This window comes from Heteronotia binoei, chromosome 10, assembly GCF_032191835.1.
Source record: "Heteronotia binoei isolate CCM8104 ecotype False Entrance Well chromosome 10, APGP_CSIRO_Hbin_v1, whole genome shotgun sequence".
NCBI lineage: Eukaryota > Metazoa > Chordata > Lepidosauria > Squamata > Gekkonidae > Heteronotia > Heteronotia binoei.
Genome location: NC_083232.1, coordinates 3,046,364 through 3,064,447, shown reverse-complemented (window position 1 = coordinate 3,064,447; position 18,084 = coordinate 3,046,364). Strand labels below are relative to the sequence as shown.

Sequence of the window (18,084 nt, the reverse complement as noted above, 5' to 3'; positions counted from 1 at the left end):
AAGCCGCACATACACCCACCCCCCCATCCCCAAGTCTGTTTTGGGCCAATTCAGAAGCAAATCTAGGGAACTTCAAGGGGGGTGGGGGAGTGGGGAGAACCATACGTTAAGTCTGGAGCTGGAAAGGAATTCTCTTACCACTCTCAGTCGCCCAAACTAGTTCACATCTTTGCCCTCCTCAAATTTGCACGTTGCGTTTTCTTGATCCCCACACCCCCACCGCAATTCTGATATTGGCCATAAATTCAAAATGAGAATTCGTCTCTGAAGCAGCCCAAAAGCACCCAAATATCTACACAGTTCCTAACTGGGGGTGGGGGGGATTTATGCAACTTCAGAGGAGAGATTCTTGCACAATAACTGAATTGTCACTTCGGACTCCAGGAATATGACACCCCCCACACACACACTCAATTTTGTAAACTGGGGTTGGATCCTTCTGCAGCCTACAGATTAACCACACTAAGAAGCAAATAACAGCAGTACATTCCCCCCCCCCCAGTCCTTCTTCACCCAAAGGGTGATTAACATGTGGAATTCACTGCCACAGGAGGTGGTGGAGGCTACAAGCATAGACAGCTTCAAGGGGGGATTGGATAAAAATATGGAGCAGAGGTCCATCAGTGGCTATTAGCCACAGTGTGTATATATGTGTATATATATATATATAAAAATTTTGGCCACTGTGTGATACAGAGAGTTGGACTGGATGGGCCATTGGCCTGATCCAACATGGCTTCTCTTATGTTCTTATGCTTGAAGGGCTGTCATAGAGAGGATGGTGCGGAATTGTTTTCCATTACTCCAGATGGTAGGACCAGAACCAACAGGTTGAAACTAAATCAAGAGTTTCCAGCTCAACGTTAGGAAGAACTTTCTGACCGTTAGAGCGGTTCCTCAGTGGAACAGGCTTCCTCCTTAGGAGGTGGTGGGCTCTCCTTCCTTGGAGGTTTTTAAACAGAGGCTGGAGGGCCATCTGGCAGTGATGAAGATCCTGTGAATTGAGGGGGAGGTGTTTGTGAGTTTCCTGCATTGTGCAGGGAGTTGGACTAGATGACCCTGGAGGTCCCTTCCAACTCTAGGATTCTATGATATGATCACCATCTTCAAGTACTTGAAGGGCTGTCATATAGAGGAGGATGTGGAATTGTTTTCTGTGGCCCCGGAAGGTAGGACCACAACCAGTGGTTTGAAATTAAATCAAAAGAGTTTCCGGCTCAACATTAGGAAGAATTGCCTGACCGTTAGAGCGGTTCTTCAGTGGAACAGGCTTCCCCCTTGGGAGGTGGTGGGCTATCTTTCCTTGGAGGTTTTTAAACAGAGGCTGGATGGCCACCCGATAGCAGTGAAGATCCTGTGAATTTAGGGGGAGGCGTTTGTGAGTTTCCTGCATTGTGCAGGGGGTTGGACTAGATGACCCTGGAGGTCCCTTCCAACTCTAGGATTCTCTGATGCCGGCCACAACAGGGCTCTGCAGAAAAACACGTAGTTGCGCCACTGATCCTCAAGCTGGTCTCAGTGGAAAAGTTTTCGGGCTTGCATGGGCGATGAAGGTGTGCCAGGCACCAAGCACTTCCTGGCAGTTAGAGCAGATCCTCAGTGGAACAGGCTTCCTCCTCGGGAGGTGGCGGGCTCTCCCTCTATGGGGGTTCTGAAACAGGCTAGATGGCCACCTGACAGCAATGCTGATCTTCTGAACTTAGGCAGATCATGAGAACGAGGGCAGGAAGGGCTGCATCCAGCGTTCCCTCTCAGCTGAGTTAGTGTGAGCTAGCTCATGGCTTTTTAGCCTCCGGCTCACACATCTTTGCCTCAGCTCAGGAAAAAATGGCCCCAGAGCAAACTCATTTACGCAGCAGCTCACCGCTTCAGTGCCAGGAGCTCACAAAGTAGAATCTTTGCTCACAAGACTCCACAGCTTACAGCAGGGGTGGCCAACGGTAGCTCTCCAGATGTTTTTTTTGCCAACAACTCCCATCAGCCCCAGCCAGCATGCTGGGAGTTGTAGGCAAAAAAAAACATCTGGAGAGCTACCATTGGCCATCGCTGGCTTAGAGAGTACATTAGTTGCATCAAAATTTAGTTCCCATGTCCTTTCTTATGCACCCAAGGAATTGCTGATCAGGGGGCAAGAAGCAATTTTTTTCCAGACCCGTTTGGCCAGAGACCCTGGAGGTTTTTGCCACCTTCTGGGCTCTAAGAAAGACTCACTGTGTGGGGGGGGGGAGGGGAGAGGCATTTGTGAATTTCCTGCATTGTGCAGGGGGCAGGACTAGAATCCAGCTCTAGGATTTTATGAATTCAAAACATATTTACACTAGCAGAGTCAGAAGAGGTCGTGCCCACTTAAGCTAGATCTCAGGACCCTTTCTTACACGCCCAGGAAAATGCTGATCACCACTTTGGGGGCAGGCAGGAATTATTTTCCTCCAGGCCACTTTGGCCAGGGATCTTGGAGAAGTTTCGTTCTTTTTCTTTCTTGCCATCTTCTGGGCTTGGATAAGAACATAAGAGAAGCCATGTTGGATCAGGCCAGTGGCCCATCCAGCCCAACACTCTGTGTCAAACAGGGGCCAAAAAACCCAGGTGCCATCAGAAGGTCCATAAGAACATAAGAGAAGCCATGTTGGATCAGGCCAATGGCCCATCCAGTCCAACACTCTGTGTCACACAGTGGCCAAGATGTGTGTGTGTGCACACACACACACACGCATATATACTGTGGCTAATAGCCACTGATGGACCTCTGCTCCATATTTTTATCTAACCCCCTCTTGAAGCTGGCTGTGCTTGTAGCCGCCACCACCTCCTGTGGCAGTGAATTCCACATGTCAATCACCCTTTGGGTGAAGAAGGACTTCCTTTTATCCGTTCTAACCCGACTGCTCAGCAATTTCATCGAATGCCCACGAGTTCTTGTATTGTGAGAAAGGGAGAAAAGGACTTCTTTCTCCATCCCGTGCATAATCTTGTCAACCTCTATCATGTCACCCTGCAGTCGACGTTTCTCCAAGCTATAGAGCCCCAAGCGTTTTAACCTTTCTTCATAGGGAAAGTGTTCCAAACCTTTAATCATTCTATTTGCCCTTTTCTGCACTTTTTCCAAAGCTATAATATCCTTTTTAAGGTGCGGTGACCAGAATTGTACACAGTATTCCAAATGAGACCGCACCATCGATTTATACAGGAGCATTATGATACTGGCTGATTTGTTTTCAATTCCTAATAATCCCCAGCCTGGCGTTGGCCTTTTTTATTGCAATCGCACACTGTCTTGACATTTTCAGTGAGTTCTCTACCACGACTCCAAGATCTCTCTCTTGGTCAGTCTCTGCCAGTTCACACCCCATCAACTTGTATTTGTAGCTGGGATTCTTGGCCCCAATGTGCATTACTTTGCACTTGTGTGCATTATTTGGCACTTGGATGAGGGATCACAAGGAATTTCCAAAACTATGATTCTAACCTCTTGTTTCTCCTCTGGCAACTGTCTGTGCATGCTCAGAGACCTCCCCCCTTTGATGCTGAAAGCTGAGGGGTTAGCTGACCATGCAGAAGTTGGCAGCGGCCAGCAGGGGGTGTCGCAAAAGCGGGACTGAATTAAAGTCCTCCTTCCCTCGACACCGGAGGTCCCCGACAGTTTTGAGCCCCCGGGGCCCTGTTGGGATTCTGACAAAGGGTGGCAGGCCCAGCTACAAAGGGGTCCCGTGAAACAGGCGGAGGTGGAGCTTGCCACAAAATGGCTGCCACAGCTTATCTTCCGTCACGGTGAAGATCCTTCGGCTACTACCAAAGCAACGCTTTAAAAAACAAACCGCACAGCTCATCGAGTCTCCAGCAGCCAATCGGAAGCCCTGCTGGCAAAAGCCCCACCCGCTTTCTAAAAACACTTGGTAGCAAGCAGGAAAGGTGTCGGCTATAGCACCACGGTGCCCACGGGTATCATGTCGTGAACCCGATCTACACTCTACCCGCCAGCCTGCTCAAACAGGCTCGGCTCTCTGCTAGGCAGGACTCGCTCTCAATCAGAAGCTTAAGAGTTGCGGTGCCGCCATTGTGAGAACCAAAGCTGTCAACAAGCACCGTGTGGGTCTCAGGCGTGCCTCTGCAATAGCACAGGCAAGCAGTTCTGAATCCGGCCCCTCCCCAACGGAGTTTTTACCTTTCCTCCGCCCGGCTGGTGCTTGATGTTGTCCGTGGAGCCAATCTTGGAGCGGATGTTCTTCAAGTCGGGAGCGGACACGCTGGTCGGGGGCCGAGGGGGCTTGGAAACAGGGCTGGTCTTGGGGGCGGCTTTGAGCGTGGACGCCTTCTTGGGCTCGGCGGCTGTCGCGCTTCCCGTCCCGGAGAGCCTGGGCACCGTCGGCTTGGGCCGGCTGGCGGCAGCTCCGGCCGTTGGGGTGGTGGAGGCGGGTTTGGCAATGGTGGAGGCAGGGGCGCTCTTTGGGCGGCTCAAGTCAGCTGCAGAGGGTTTAGATGGATTAGATTTAGAGCCTGCCCGCCCTGCCGAAGCAGGCTCAGGGCGGCTCACAGCTAAAAAAATCACAATCGAACAATTTGACCGCACCAGCTACGTAGAAACAATTCACCAAGTCAGCAACTCGCAATTAAAATCAAAGAATTAAAACAATCTGGTGCTGATATCGTTTGATGTCATTTCGTTTCCGATGGCATTCAGAAGACGACGACGACATTGGATTTATATTCCGCCCTCCACTCAAGAGTCTCAGAGCAGCTCACAATCTCCTTTATCTCCTTCCCCCACAACAGACACTCTGTGAGGTGGGTGGGGCTGAGAGGGCTCTCACAACAGCTGCCCTTTCAAGGACAACCTCTGCCAGAGCTATGGCTGACCCAAGGCCATGCCAGCAGGTGCAAGTGGAGGAGTGGGGAATCAAACCCGGTTTTCCCAGATAAGAGTCTGCACACTTAACCACTATGGCTGACCCAAGGCCATTCCAGCAGCTGCAAGTGGAGGAGTGTGGAATCAAGCCCGGTTCTCCCAGATAAGAGACCATGCACTTCACCACTGTGGCTGACCCAAGGCCACTCCAGCAGCTGCAAGTGGAGGAGTGGGGAATCAAACCTGGTTCTCCCAGATAAGAGTCCACACATTTAACCACTACACCAAACTGGCTCTCTATTAGAGCTATGGCTGACCCAAGGCCATTCCAGCAGCTGCAAGTGGAGGAGTGGGGAATCAAACCCGGTTCTCCCAGATAAGAGTCCACACATTTAACCACTACACCAAACTGGCTGTCTTCAATACTTATTAGGTATCCTTTCCTGCTACTATATTGGCAATTCAGGCTCCATTAGAGCAGGGGTATCAAACATGCGGCCCAAGGGCCAAATCAGGCCCCCAGAGGGCTCCTATCAGCCCCCCAAGCAACTGGCTCTTGTCTGCTTCTTTCTCCATCTCAACTTGCTTTGCCAAGCTTGCTCAATTGCACAGGAGCTACAGAGCAAAACCTCGATTTTCTCCATTGGTTGAGGCTCCTCCCTTGGGGAGGAAGGGGAGAAGGCAGAGCTTCCTAGTTTCCTGGATCCCATTGGAGACATACAAAGAAAGCACCTTTAAGACCAACAAGTGCTAACGTTTTAAGCAAGTTTTATTTTAAGGGGTTTTAAAAAAAATCTTTAGTCGTATTTGTCTGCGTCCTTTTAAAAGTTTATATTCCTGCTACCTAATCTTAAAATAGGTACAGATATGGTCTGGCCCAGCCCGACAAGGTTTCGGCTCTGGGGTGACGCTGCTTTCACAACGTTTTCACGGCAGACTTTTTACGGGGCGGTTTGCCAGTGCCTTCCCCAGTCATCTACACTTTCCCCCTGTGTCTACCTTTTAGCGGTCAATTCAATATAAGAAGAAGAAGAAGGAGAAGACATTGGATTTATATTCCGCCCTGCACTCAAGAGTCGCAGAGCGGCTCACAATCTCCTTTATCTCCCTCCCCCACAACAGACACCCTGTGAGGTGGGTGGGGCTGAGAGGACTCTCACAACAGCTGCCCTTTCAAGGACAACTTCTGCGAGAGCTATGGCTGACCCAAGGCCATTCCAGCAGGTGCAAGTGGAGGAGTGGGGAATCAAACCAGGTTCTCCCAGATAAGAGTCCGCGCACTTAACCACTACACCCAACTGGCTCTCTATTAGAGCTATGGCTGACCCAAGGCCATTCCAGCAGCTGCAAGTGGAGGAGAGGGGAATCAAACCCGGTTCTCCCAGATAAGAGTCTGCACACTTAACCACTACACCAAACTGGCTCTCTTATAACACTCGATTATGTCTAATGTAAGCATCAGTGAGAGAACAGAGCCTTCAGGGAATACCATATTGAAGCTCTCAAGGCCACGACTCTGCACCACCCACTGATGAAAATTCTTCCAAGTAGGGCCATGCAAAAAAAAAAAAAAAGGCTGAGACGACAGGAGAACCGTCCTCTTTTCTGGCCAATCTAATAGTATTAGCTTCATTTATGTCAGTTGCGGCCCTCATAACAAATGAGTTTGACACCCCTGCATTACATGCTAGCCGGAATAGTGGAGGAGAAGGACGGGCGGTCAGCGGAAGCAGCGGCAGGTGCTCCAGATGGGAACGCTGTTTCTTTAGCATCTGGGAAGCTTACCTGACGGTGACTTTGCAGTGGTTTTCTTTGCATCGGCAAGCTTTGTATCCGTCTTGATGGCTGCGGGACGTGCAAAAAGAGTCAGGTGAATCTAGGGGCTTTTTTGCACTCTCATTTTCCTTGCTAGCAAGTTCCTCTTTTTTTTAAGGGGGGGGAGTGTTTCTGTTTTGCTCCCTTTAGCAGTCAATTCAATATAACGCTAGATTATGTCTAATGTAAGAACCTGCAGTTTAAATATGCTGGAGCTGCAGTACTGCAGTCGGAGCCCTCTGCTCACGACCGGAGTTCGATTCCAGCGGAAACTGGTTTCTGGTAGCTGGCTTCAGGTTGACTCAGCCTTCCATCCTTCCGAGGTTGGTAAAAGGAGTACCCAGCTTGCTGGGGGGAAAGCGTAGATGACTGGGGAAGGCAATGGCAAACCACCCCGTAAAAAGTCTGCCATGAAAACGTTGTGAAAGCAACGTCACCCCAGAGCCGGAAACGACTGCTGCTTGTACAGGGGACTACCTTGACCTTAAGAGCCCCATGGTGGAGAGTGGTAAAGCTGCAGTACTGCAGTCACAGCCCTCTGCTCACGACCTGAGTTCGATCCCAGCGGTAGCTGGTTCAGGTAGCCGGCTCGAGGTTGACTCAGCCTTCCAAGGTCGGTAAAAGGAGTACCCAGCTTGCTGGGGGGAAAGCGTAGATGACTGGGGAAGGCAATGGCAAACCACCCCGTAAAAAGTCTGCCATGAAAACGTTGTGAAAGCAACGTCACCCCAGAGCCGGAAACGACTGCTGCTTGTACAGGGGACTACCTTGACCTTAAGAGCCCCATGGTGGAGAGTGGTAAAGCTGCAGTACTGCAGTCACAGCCCTCTGCTCACGACCTGAGTTCGATCCCAGCGGTAGCTGGTTCAGGTAGCCGGCTCGAGGTTGACTCAGCCTTCCAAGGTCGGTAAAAGGAGTACCCAGCTTGCTGGGGGCGAAGTGTAGAGGACTGGGGAAGGCCATGGCAAACCACCCCGTAAGAAGTCTGCCGTGAAAACGTTGTGAAAGCAACATCACCCCAGAGCTGGAAACGACTGCTGCTTGCACGGGGGACCTTTCCTTTCCTTTGCAACATCCCGGGCTTTTTTTGAGTAGGACTGCACAGGAACGCAGTTCCGGCTGGCTTGGCATCAAGAGTTGTGGCCTAATACGCAAATGAATCGCTGCTGGGCTTTTTCTACATAAAAGCCCTGTCTGAAACAATGGTGGCACCAGGGGGCGTGGCCTAATATGCAAATGAGTTCCTGGTGGGCTTTTTCTACCAAAAAAAAAAGCCCTAGCAATATCCAATCGATCACTAGAGGAAGCAAAACTCACGAGGAACAACAAATCCTCCCCAAAGAACGGGAACTTACAAGCAAGGAAAATGAAAACACAGAAGGGCCCTAATTCTACTTTCCTGAGGCTGGCTGAGGGCTCCCTCGGCCTCCTTTCCTCGACGCACGAGAGCCACGCCTCCTTTCTTGGCAGCGCTCTTCTTAGCAAGTTGAAGCTTCCCAAGCCCTGCTAGAGCCTTGGAAAGACTTCTGAGAGCAGAAAGGCAGCTAGGCTGGGCAAATCCACATCTTTGTGGCCTCCGCTCTAGCCATGCTCCGCTTCCAGCTAAGCCTGCCCAAGAACCTGAGGGCTCTCCTCAGCAGAAGCAAAGAATCTGCTATGCGGACGTTTAACCAAAAAAGAAGCAGCAAAAAAACCCAGCGCTGTGCCAAGTTTGGAAATGAAGCCCAGCGCTGCTGTCGTCTGCTTTGCCGCATGGGTCCCTCTAGCTCTAAGGCAGGTGGGTACAGAGAGGCAGCCTTGCCAAGTGGAGCGCAGGTGAACTCTATGACTGCCCTTAGCCACACACAGAGGGAACCGAGGTCTCCTGGGTTATTTGCTTCCCTTTTCGTTTTCTGCTGTCACCTGCAAAGCAGTGAGAAAGCCCCTCTTGGAAAGGACTCCCGTTGGGTTCACTTTAATCTGCGCTTGCTTGGGGACTGGCATCTGCGCAACTTGGACGTTTTTGACCTCTCTCTTTCCTACCGCAAGAAACGTTCAGTGTAGCGTGTGAAAATATCGGAGGGAACGAAAGCAAGGCGGCACGATCCTGGGCCTAGTGAGGCCTGCAGGCCCTAGAGAAGCCTGCTTAGGAATTACTGGGGAAAGACTACATTTCCCAGGATCCCCTCTGTCCCTCTGATTGGGTGGCAAGGTTCGGGAGGGAAACTAGCCCAGAGAGGGGTGGGGTCTGGGAAGAGAGCATAAAAGGGCCAAGCCCAGACAGGGAAGTGGGTTCTCTTTGGGAAAGGCTGCAGGCAGAGAGGTTCTCTCTGGGAAAGGCTGCAGGCAGAAGGGTTCTCTCTGGGAAAGGCTGCAAGCAGAGAGGTTCTCTCTGGGAAAGGCTGCAGGCAGAGAGGATCGCTTTCTGAGAGGCTGCAGACAGAGAAGGAGGGCTCTCTGGATGAGGCATCAGGAAAAGATCCCTTACCCAAGGAGGTGAGTGTTGGTTATTAGAATAGGGACTGTATAGTTAAACATGTCAGGGCATTTGTTTCTTTGCACCAACCTTTACTGTTTTCATATTCACTTTAGCACTAAATCTTTGTCATCCACTTATTGTTTTAGAGCAATGATCATAAATTTCTTTTTGTTGTTATACTGCCTGTGTTCTCACGTCTCCTTGGTCACAATTAGGATGTATTTATTAATAAGGAAGACAAGGGTGGTTGTGTGCTCTGGGCCCTTCATTTTGACCCTTGCCAGAGTGGTGGCAGCCAGTAGAAGGCCCTGCTAGGCCCCTGCTGTGTGACGCAATGATTTCCCCTCTAATTAAGTCCTTGTTTTAGCAAGGCAGACTTGGTACCGTGTAAGCCAGGGGTGGGGAACCTTTTTTCTGCTAAGGACCATTTGGATATTTATAACATCATTCGTGGGCCATACAAAATTATCAACTTAAAAAACAGTACTCCGGTGAGGGAGAATGATTCAGGCCAGCAAAATTAATACAGATAATTGTTTTTCTACTTGAAGTCATGTGGGGAAAGCCCAATTTGGCATACGGACCCTGGCCCACCACCCTAGGCAAATCCCTAGATCTAGGGCTTTTTTTGTAGAGGCCGCCATGTGGCTTGGCTCGGCCCAGCAATCCCCGAGGGCAAGACCAAGTGATCTCGAGGGCCATAAACGGTCCTCGGGCTGGATGTTCCCCACCCCTGGTGTAAGCACTTCAAGGTCGGCCAGAGTAACAGGACACCCTCCCCCACCCCACTCCCCAGTTGCAGAGCCCCTTTTCCCAGCATGCCCCAGGCGGGGAGGTACTCACTCGAGGGCCTCTTGGGTGGGGAGGCGGCTGCACTCCTGGGGCTGGAGGCTGCATTTGTGCTGGCTAAAGCCGTCGCTGGCCTGGGAGTGGCGGGGCTGCTCTTCACACTAGACCGAGGGGTTGTAGCAGACGGTGCCTTCAAAGGGGAGGCTCTCTTCTCTGCACTCTTGGCCTCTGTCCCCTAGGAGAAGAAAAGGGGGGGGGGGTTATTTCAGGTCTTTCCTTGAGAAAAAGCCCTTCTCCTTCAAAGAGCCTTGGCCTACAGTGCCACACAAGGAGCTTGGAAACTCAAGTTCAAATCCCCACTGTGCCCTGGAAGCTCTGGATAATGTTACCACAGAGTTCCTGGCAATTGCTAGAGCTACCTTTGTCACTTCTAGCTGGCTCTGGGAATTGCCAGGAATTCTGTGATCAGAACTTCTGGTAAGAAGATGAGGCCTTCTTTTTCTCCCCCCTCCCCCCCAGACAATCACGGCCCCTCCTTTGGCCCCGCTTTCCACTTGCTGATCAGCTGAGCATCCCTGGGTGAGGACCCCAGTTAAACATCAGAACAGCCAGGCTGCATCAAGTCCAAGTTACACCCACCCCACCAGAGTGGCCAACCAGCTACCTCTGGAAGCCCCAAACAGCAGGAAAATCGCAACGGCATCATCCTACGCAATTCCCTGCAGGTCTCCTATCCTGTTTTATTGGTTTTGCTTAGTGTCTATTTCATGCTGTTAGCTGCCTCCAGTCTGTACAGAATAGGCAGGATATAAATATAATGTAAATCAATAAAGAAGTGGGCTAATCGGAACCCTGTCTAGTCAAAGAAGGGGGCCGTGGCTTAGTGGCAGAACCCGTGCTCATTGTGGCAGAACCCACTGTCCCTAATTTAACTTTAATTTGTCAGTCAACAACCAAGCAGTTGAAGAAGAAGAAGAAGAAGAAGAAGAAGAAGAAGAAGAAGAAGAAGAAGAAGAAGAAGAAGAAGAAGAAGAAGAAGAAGAAGAAGAAGAAGAAGAAGAAGAAGAAGAAGAAGAAGAAGAAGAAGAAGAAGAAGAAGAAGAAGAAGAAGAAGAAGAAGAAGAAGAAGAAGAAGAAATGATACTGGATTTATATCCTGCTCTATACTCTGAATCTCAGAGTCTCAGAGCAGTCACAATCTCCTTTACCTCCCCCCACCCAGACACTCTGTGAGGTGGGTGAGGCTGAGAGAGCTCTGACAGAAGCTGCCCTTTCAAGGACAACTCCTGCGAGAGCTATGGCTGACGCAAGGCCATCCCAGCAGGTGCAAGTGGAGGAGTGGGGAATCAAACCTGGTTCTCCCAGATAAGAGTCTGCACACTCAACCACTACACCAAACTGGGATGGAACCCAGGACCATCTGCTGAGCATGGGTTCTGCCACTAAGCCACGGCCCCCTTCTTTAACTAGACAGTGGGACTGCAAAGGGGGGGCGGTGGTCTGTGACAGGCCTGTAGCCAGAAAATTCAAGTTTGGGGAGGGCCCCCATTCTCCCCGCCGCCACTTTTCTCCCCATAGCTGTGGCGGCCCCGCATGGCACCTCCCCCTCCCTCTCTCCCAGCCACCCACTCACCCATGGGGCAAAACTGCAAAGAGCAGGCCCCTGGGACTCTTGGAAGACGCCTCGAGCCGATCACGTGATCTGCTGGAAAAGCGCAATCAACAAGTTCAGAGTAGGAGCTACCAGCTTTGGTGCGGCTTTTCCAGCCGATCACGTGATCGGCGGGGGGCGTCTTGCAAAAGCCCCAAGGGCCCGCTCTTTGCAGTTTTGCCCCATGGGTGAGTGGGTGGCTGGGAAAGAGGGAGGGGGAGGTGCCGTGCGGGGCCGCCACAGCTATGGGGAGAAAAGTGGCGGCGGAGAGAGTGGGGGCCAGGGAAAGGAGGGGTCATAAAGGCCCAAGGGGGGGGGTTAGGAGGAGGGGCCATGCTCCCCCGGCCCCCTCCCCCCGTGGCTACGGGCCTGGTCTGTGAGGAGGAAGGAGAGCACGATATCATGAAGTCCAGTCCCAGAGACCATGGGCCCCGAGAAATTCCATCCCAGGACGCCAGAATGAAACACTTCATTTTCGTGTCGGTTAAAGCTCCGGAGCTCTTCGTTCCCTTGAACTGTTGTCGTCATCTGCCAAGAGGAAGCTCTTTAATTACAGGCAGAAGAAAATCGCTCTCTGGGCTTAGATGGCATTTGCCTGAGACCATCTGGGGCCACAAGCAACGATCAATCAATTTACGAGCAGCTGACGCATTGGGGAGAGATGGGAAGACTCCTCTTACAGGAAGGCATCAAGCCAGGCCTACGGGGAGAGGGCGGGGGGAGAGGGAGGCTATTTATTTTTCAGATTTCATTCTCATTCATAATATTAAAATCCGACTCCAATCACAGAAGGATTTAGAGCTGCTGACATATTTCTGGATTCGACGACTCTTTCTGGCTTTGCGCTTCTATGCTTGCTGCCCGTTTCGTTTTCACACACACACACACCTCAGTTTGGGTAAGCAATCTGTGGTCACTATGGGAACTGGGAGAAGTCCTCAAGTTACTTCCTGAAGAGCAGCATTTCCAGGGAAATGGAAGCACCAGCGGCCTACCCACTCTCCCAGGATTTTGCCCTTAAAGAAGACGACCGTAAATTTATACCCCACCCTTCTCTCTGAATCAGAGTTTCAGAGCAGCTCACAATCTCCTTTATCTTCCCCCCCCACAAAAGACACAATGTGAGGTGGGTGGGGCTGAGAGAGCTCTCACAGAAGTGGTCCTTTCAAGGACAGCCCTGTCAGAGAGAGCTATGGCTGACTCAAGGCCATTCCAGCAGGTGCAAGTGGAGGAGTGGGGAATCAAACCCGGTTCTCCTGTCATGAGCCCTGAAGAGGAGGAGCTGGAAGGGTTAACAGACCTGGAAGAGTTGCCAGCCAGTTCCTCAGCTGAACAAACAGCAGCTGGCCCATCAATCATAAGAACATAAGAGAAGCCATGTTGGATCAGGCCAACGGCCCATCCAGTCCAACACTCTGTGTCACACAGTGGCAAAAAAATTTATATATACACACACACTGTGGCTAATAGCCACTGATGGACCTGTGCTATATAGTTTTGTCTAAACCCCACTTGAAGGTGGCTATACTTGTGGCCGCCACTACCTCCTGTGGCAGTGAATTCCACATGTTACTCACCCTTTGGGTGAAGAAGTACTTCCTTTTATCCGTTTTAACCTGTCTGCTCAGCAATTTCATCGAATGCCCACGAGTTCTTGTATTGTGAGAAAGGGAGAAAAGTACTTCTTTCTCTACTTTCTCCATCCCATGCATTATCTTGTAAACCTCTATCATGTCACCCCGCAGTCGACGTTTCTCCAAGCTAAAGAGCCCCAATCACTCTCCAGGCACCAGTGTCAGCTGTTGACGATCAATCTCCTCCAAGTTCTCCTCCTCCCATCTCCAGAGTTCGAAGCAGGCTCCGGAAAGAACTTTCAGAGCGAAGACATGAGGCACGCCGATGCTTCAGATCTCTCAGCCCTGAGTTCTAGCAGAGTCACTGCCACCCGAGGGAGCAGGCTGATTGAGACTCCCATATAGCTCCCACCCAGAACCTGGTAACCCTGTGGAAGCAACAAGTCTATTCTCTGGCTTGCATCCACGCTCCTTCCTGATCCTGACCTGCTTGATTTCCTTGGCACCCTGATCTTTTGGCTTTTGGACATTGACTTCTGATTCCGGTTTGTGATTCTGCATTGGTGACTTGCCCCGTGCTTGACTTCCTGGACTTTGACCTTGGACTGGCACTGGACTCCTGCCTGCCTGCACCCTGAGAACATGACATCTCCCAGATAACAGTCTGCACACTTAACCACGACACCGTATTGGCTCTCTAAGAAGAAGATACTGGTTTTATACCCCACCCTTTATTCTAAATCTCAGAGCAACTCACAATCTCCTTTACCTTCTTCCCCCACAACAGACACCCTGTGAGGTGGGTGGGGCTGAGAGGACTCTCACAGCAGCTGCCCTTTCAAGGACAACTCCTGCCAGAGCTATGGCTGACCCAAGGCCATTCCAGCAGCTGCAAGTGAAGGAGTGGGGAATCAAACCTGATTCTCCCAGATAAGAGTGCACACACTTAACCACTACACCCAACTGGCTCTCTATTAGAGCTATGGCTGACCCAAGGCCATTCCAGCCGCTGCAAGTGGAGGAGCGGGGAATCAAACCCAGTTCTCCCAGATAAGAGTCCGCACACTTAACCACTACACCCAACTGGCTCTCTATTAGAGCTATGGCTGACCCAAGGCCATTCCAGCAGGTGCAAGTGGAGGAGTGGGGAATCAAACCTGATTCTCCCAGATAAGAGTGCACACACTTAACCACTACACCCAACTGGCTCTCTATTAGAGCTATGGCTGACCCAAGGCCATTCCAGCCGCTGCAAGTGGAGGAGCGGGGAATCAAACCCAGTTCTCCCAGGTAAGAGTCCGCACACTTAACCATTACACCAAACTGGCTCTCTATTAGAGCTATGGCTGACCCAAGGCCATTCCAGCAGGTGCAAGTGGAGGAGTGGGGAATCAAACCCAGTTCTCCCAGGTAAGAGTCCGCACACTTAACCACTACACCAAACTGGCTCTCTATTAGAACTATGGCTGACCCAAGGCCATCCCAGCAGGTGCATGTGGAGGAGTGGGGAATCAAACCTGGTTCTCCCAGATAAGAGTCCGCACACTTAACCATTACACCAAACTGGCTCTCTATTAGAGCTATGGCTGACCCAAGGCCATTCCAGCAGGTGCAAGTGGAGGAGTGGGGAATCAAACCCAGTTCTCCCAGGTAAGAGTCTGCACACTTAACCATTAAACCAAACTGGAAAGCTGTAAGCTGGTGCAGAACAGGTTAGATCTGTGCTGTCCACGACATTCCTGTCCCATTAAAAGGACCTGGCCGCAGGTGATGGGAAAGACCCTTTTCTGCCTGAGACCCTGCAGAGCCGCTGCCAGTCTGGGTAGACATTATTGACCTTGTCGGACGAAGGGTCTTATTCAGTACAAGGCAGCTTCAGGTGTTCAGAGACACGGTACAACCTGCATTTCCCCAAGCCATTTCCCCACCTGCATTCTGGAGAGGGGCCAGGTCAAGTGACGTGCTGGGTAACTGAAGGCCAAAACCACCGCCGTTCTGCTGGGGGGCACAGAAGGGCCAAGAGGGCAACTGCGGAAGAAGGCTCTGCGGAAGACTCCAAGGCCACAAGCTGCCCTCTGAAAGCGTCCCTGGAAAGACGTTCCTTACCTTTGGTTTAGAGTCTTTAGGAGTTAAGGTGGAGGGTCGCGTGGCGCTGGTCGCAGGGCGTTTGGGGGTGGTGGCTGCAGTCGGACCTGCTGTCGGGCTGGTGGCTTTTTTGTTTTGGCCAGGAGTGGTAGAAGCCGGCCGCTTAGTGGGGGCAGCGGTAGCCGACACGGGCTTAGTTTTCGCTGCCGGAGGCTTGGCTGGAGTAGAGGCTGATGACTTTATGTTAAAACGCACAAAGAGAAGCAGAAAAATGGACAACACACACGTAACAAAAAAGGAAAAGGAAAAGAAAGAAGCCCATTGTGAACAAAAACGTTAAGCGGCAGCAAAAATAATCTGCGGGTGGGGGAACAAGCCCATTCATAAGGGAAAATAACAACAACAAAGCCAGTGTTCGGTTCTCTGAGCACAAGGCGAAGATAAGATGTGGTGAGAGGGCAGGAAGGGCCGCCATCCTCTGGGATCGTCACCCCTGTTCCCTCAAAGCTACAGAGTCTTGTGAATTCGTGTGCTCTGGGGTCATCCTTCCTGAGCTAAGACAAAAAGGTGTGAGCTGGAGGCTAAAAATCTGTGCGCTAGCTCACGCTAACTCAGCTTAGAGGAGACACTGCTCGTCACCTGGAGAACAAGCAACCACACGAGGAAAGGAAAGGTCCCCCGTGCAAGCACCAGTCGTTTCCGACTCTGGGGTGATGCTGCTTTCATGACGTTTTCACAGCAGAACTTTTTACGGGGTGGTTTGCCATTGCCTTCCCCGGTCATTACTTTCCCCCGGCAAGCTGGGGACTCGTTTGACCGACCTCGGAAGGATGGAAGGCTGAGTCAACCTCAAGTCGGCTACCTGAACCAGCATCCGCTGGGATCGAACTCAGGTCGTGAGCAGAGGGCTCCAGAGACCCCTTTGTCTCTGATTACTCTGAACACCAAGAACAGGGTCAGAGATTTTATTGGGGGGAGCGGAGTTTGGCACAAAATCTGGAAGGATCCTGCGCTGTTGATTTTAATGTTAATGTTATTGCTAAATTTCAACATTTATTATTTGTCACAATTCCTGTGTGACTTGGCGACCCGCCTTGAGCCCACTTGTGGGAAGGTGGGATAGAAATGGAATTAATAAATATAAACAGATAGATAGATAGATAGATAGATAGACAGACAGACAGACAGACAGACAGACAGACAGTAGATAGATAGATAGATAGATAGATAGATAGATAGATAGATAGATAGATAGATGATAGATAGATAGATAGATAGATGATAGATAGATGATAGATAGATGATAGATAGATAGATAGATGATAGATAGATAGATGATAGATAGATAGATAGATAGATAGATAGATAGATAGATAGATAGATAGATAGATAGATAGATAGATAGATAGATAGATAGATAATGGCAAGGGGTTAGACTAGTTGGCCTGTATGGCCCCTTCCAACTCTGATTCTATGGTTCTGGGAATCTCAAATTCTGTGATCCCTATATGTTGTCGAAGGCTGTCACAGCCGGAGTCCATTGGTTGTTGTAGATTTTCCAGGCTGTGTGGCTTTAGTCTTGACATTATGAGAGCAGATGTTTCGCCAGCATCCTCGGAAAACTGGAATTATGTTGTGTGGTCCCGATGTAAACTTATCCACAAAACTGCAGGGTATGCGGTATACTCCTGCAGAAGTGAAGGGGGGGGGGTCTCTTCTCTCTGTGATCTCGGTCGAGATTGTATCTATAGCAAGTTTGGCAGACTGGAAAGGGGGGGGGGGCGGTTAAAACCCCAGTTGATAGTCTTGTGGCACAAATATGCGGTAAGGAGAGAGAACCAGGAGTCCACTCATATGAAGAACATCTGAAGCTGCCTTATACTGAATCAGACCCTTGGTCCATCAAAGTCAGTATTGTCTGCTCAGACTGGCAGCGGCTCTCCAGGGTCTCAAGCTGAGGTTTTTCACACCATTTTGCCTGGATCCTTTTTTGGAGATGCCGGGGAATGAACCTGGGACCTTCTGCTTCCCAAGCAGGTTCAATCCCCGGCATCTCCAAAAAAGGGTCCAGGCAAAATGGTGTGAAAAACCTCAGCTTGAGACCCTGGAGAGCCGCAGCCAGTCTGAGCAGACAATACTGACTTTGATGGACCAAGGGTCTGATTCAGTATAAGGACCAATACTGACTTTGACAATATAAGACAATACTGACTTTGACGGACCAAGGTCTGATTCACTCAGAGAACAGAACTTCTCATTGGCTTAAGCAGCTCGAGGGAGGTGGAATGGGTGAGGGAAGCCAGAAATGTTGCCAAGGTCTCTCTCTCTCTCACACACACACACACACACACACACGTACTCCCACAAACTGCAATGACCCCTACCTTGGGTTTCTTCTCAGGGCTTGGTGGAAGCTCCTTGTTGGGAGGGGCCGCAATGTCGTTCGTTGTCACCACCTCAGACGCTGCCTTCAAGTCTTCTGGTTTTGCTGACCAAAGCAAAAAAAAGGGAGGGGAAGGGAGGAGAGCGAGCCTTCAGAACAGGCCTTGTAATACACCTTGCATGTCAGGCCAAGGAGGATGGCGCCGCAAGCAGGAGTGCCGGTTTCTGCAGCTAGGGGGAGCTCAAAAGTCTGTCTCTGCAGGAAGCCTCAATGTGCTTCTCTCTGCCTTTTACGATGGCCAGAAAGTCAATTTCCTGCAGCCAAGCTCAGTGTAGACGAGGCACCCGGGCAGCCACCTTTCTTCACCCTCGACATGCAAGACCAACCCTGCCCTGACCCCAGCCCTCCCCCGCCACTGCCCTCCCCTCTGCCATTTGCCCTTCTGCCCCGACTGAACTGCCCTCCGTACAACAAGCAGCGAGAAAA

General features: G+C 50.9%; 1 protein-coding gene across 1 annotated transcript in view; it reads right to left on the bottom strand.

Annotated features, from left to right (window-relative positions):
- The window catches only part of MAP4 (microtubule associated protein 4), a 359,198-nt gene that overhangs the window by 25,290 nt on the left and 315,824 nt on the right, over positions 1-18,084 (bottom strand). The window contains exons 13-17 of the mRNA XM_060247898.1: positions 17,600-17,703; positions 15,237-15,452; positions 9,960-10,140; positions 6,629-6,688; positions 4,163-4,461 (exon numbers count right to left, since the gene is read on the bottom strand). Of these exons, the coding sequence (XP_060103881.1) occupies positions 4,163-4,461; positions 6,629-6,688; positions 9,960-10,140; positions 15,237-15,452; positions 17,600-17,703 (860 nt within the window). The remainder of the gene's footprint in view (positions 1-4,162; positions 4,462-6,628; positions 6,689-9,959; positions 10,141-15,236; positions 15,453-17,599; positions 17,704-18,084) is intronic.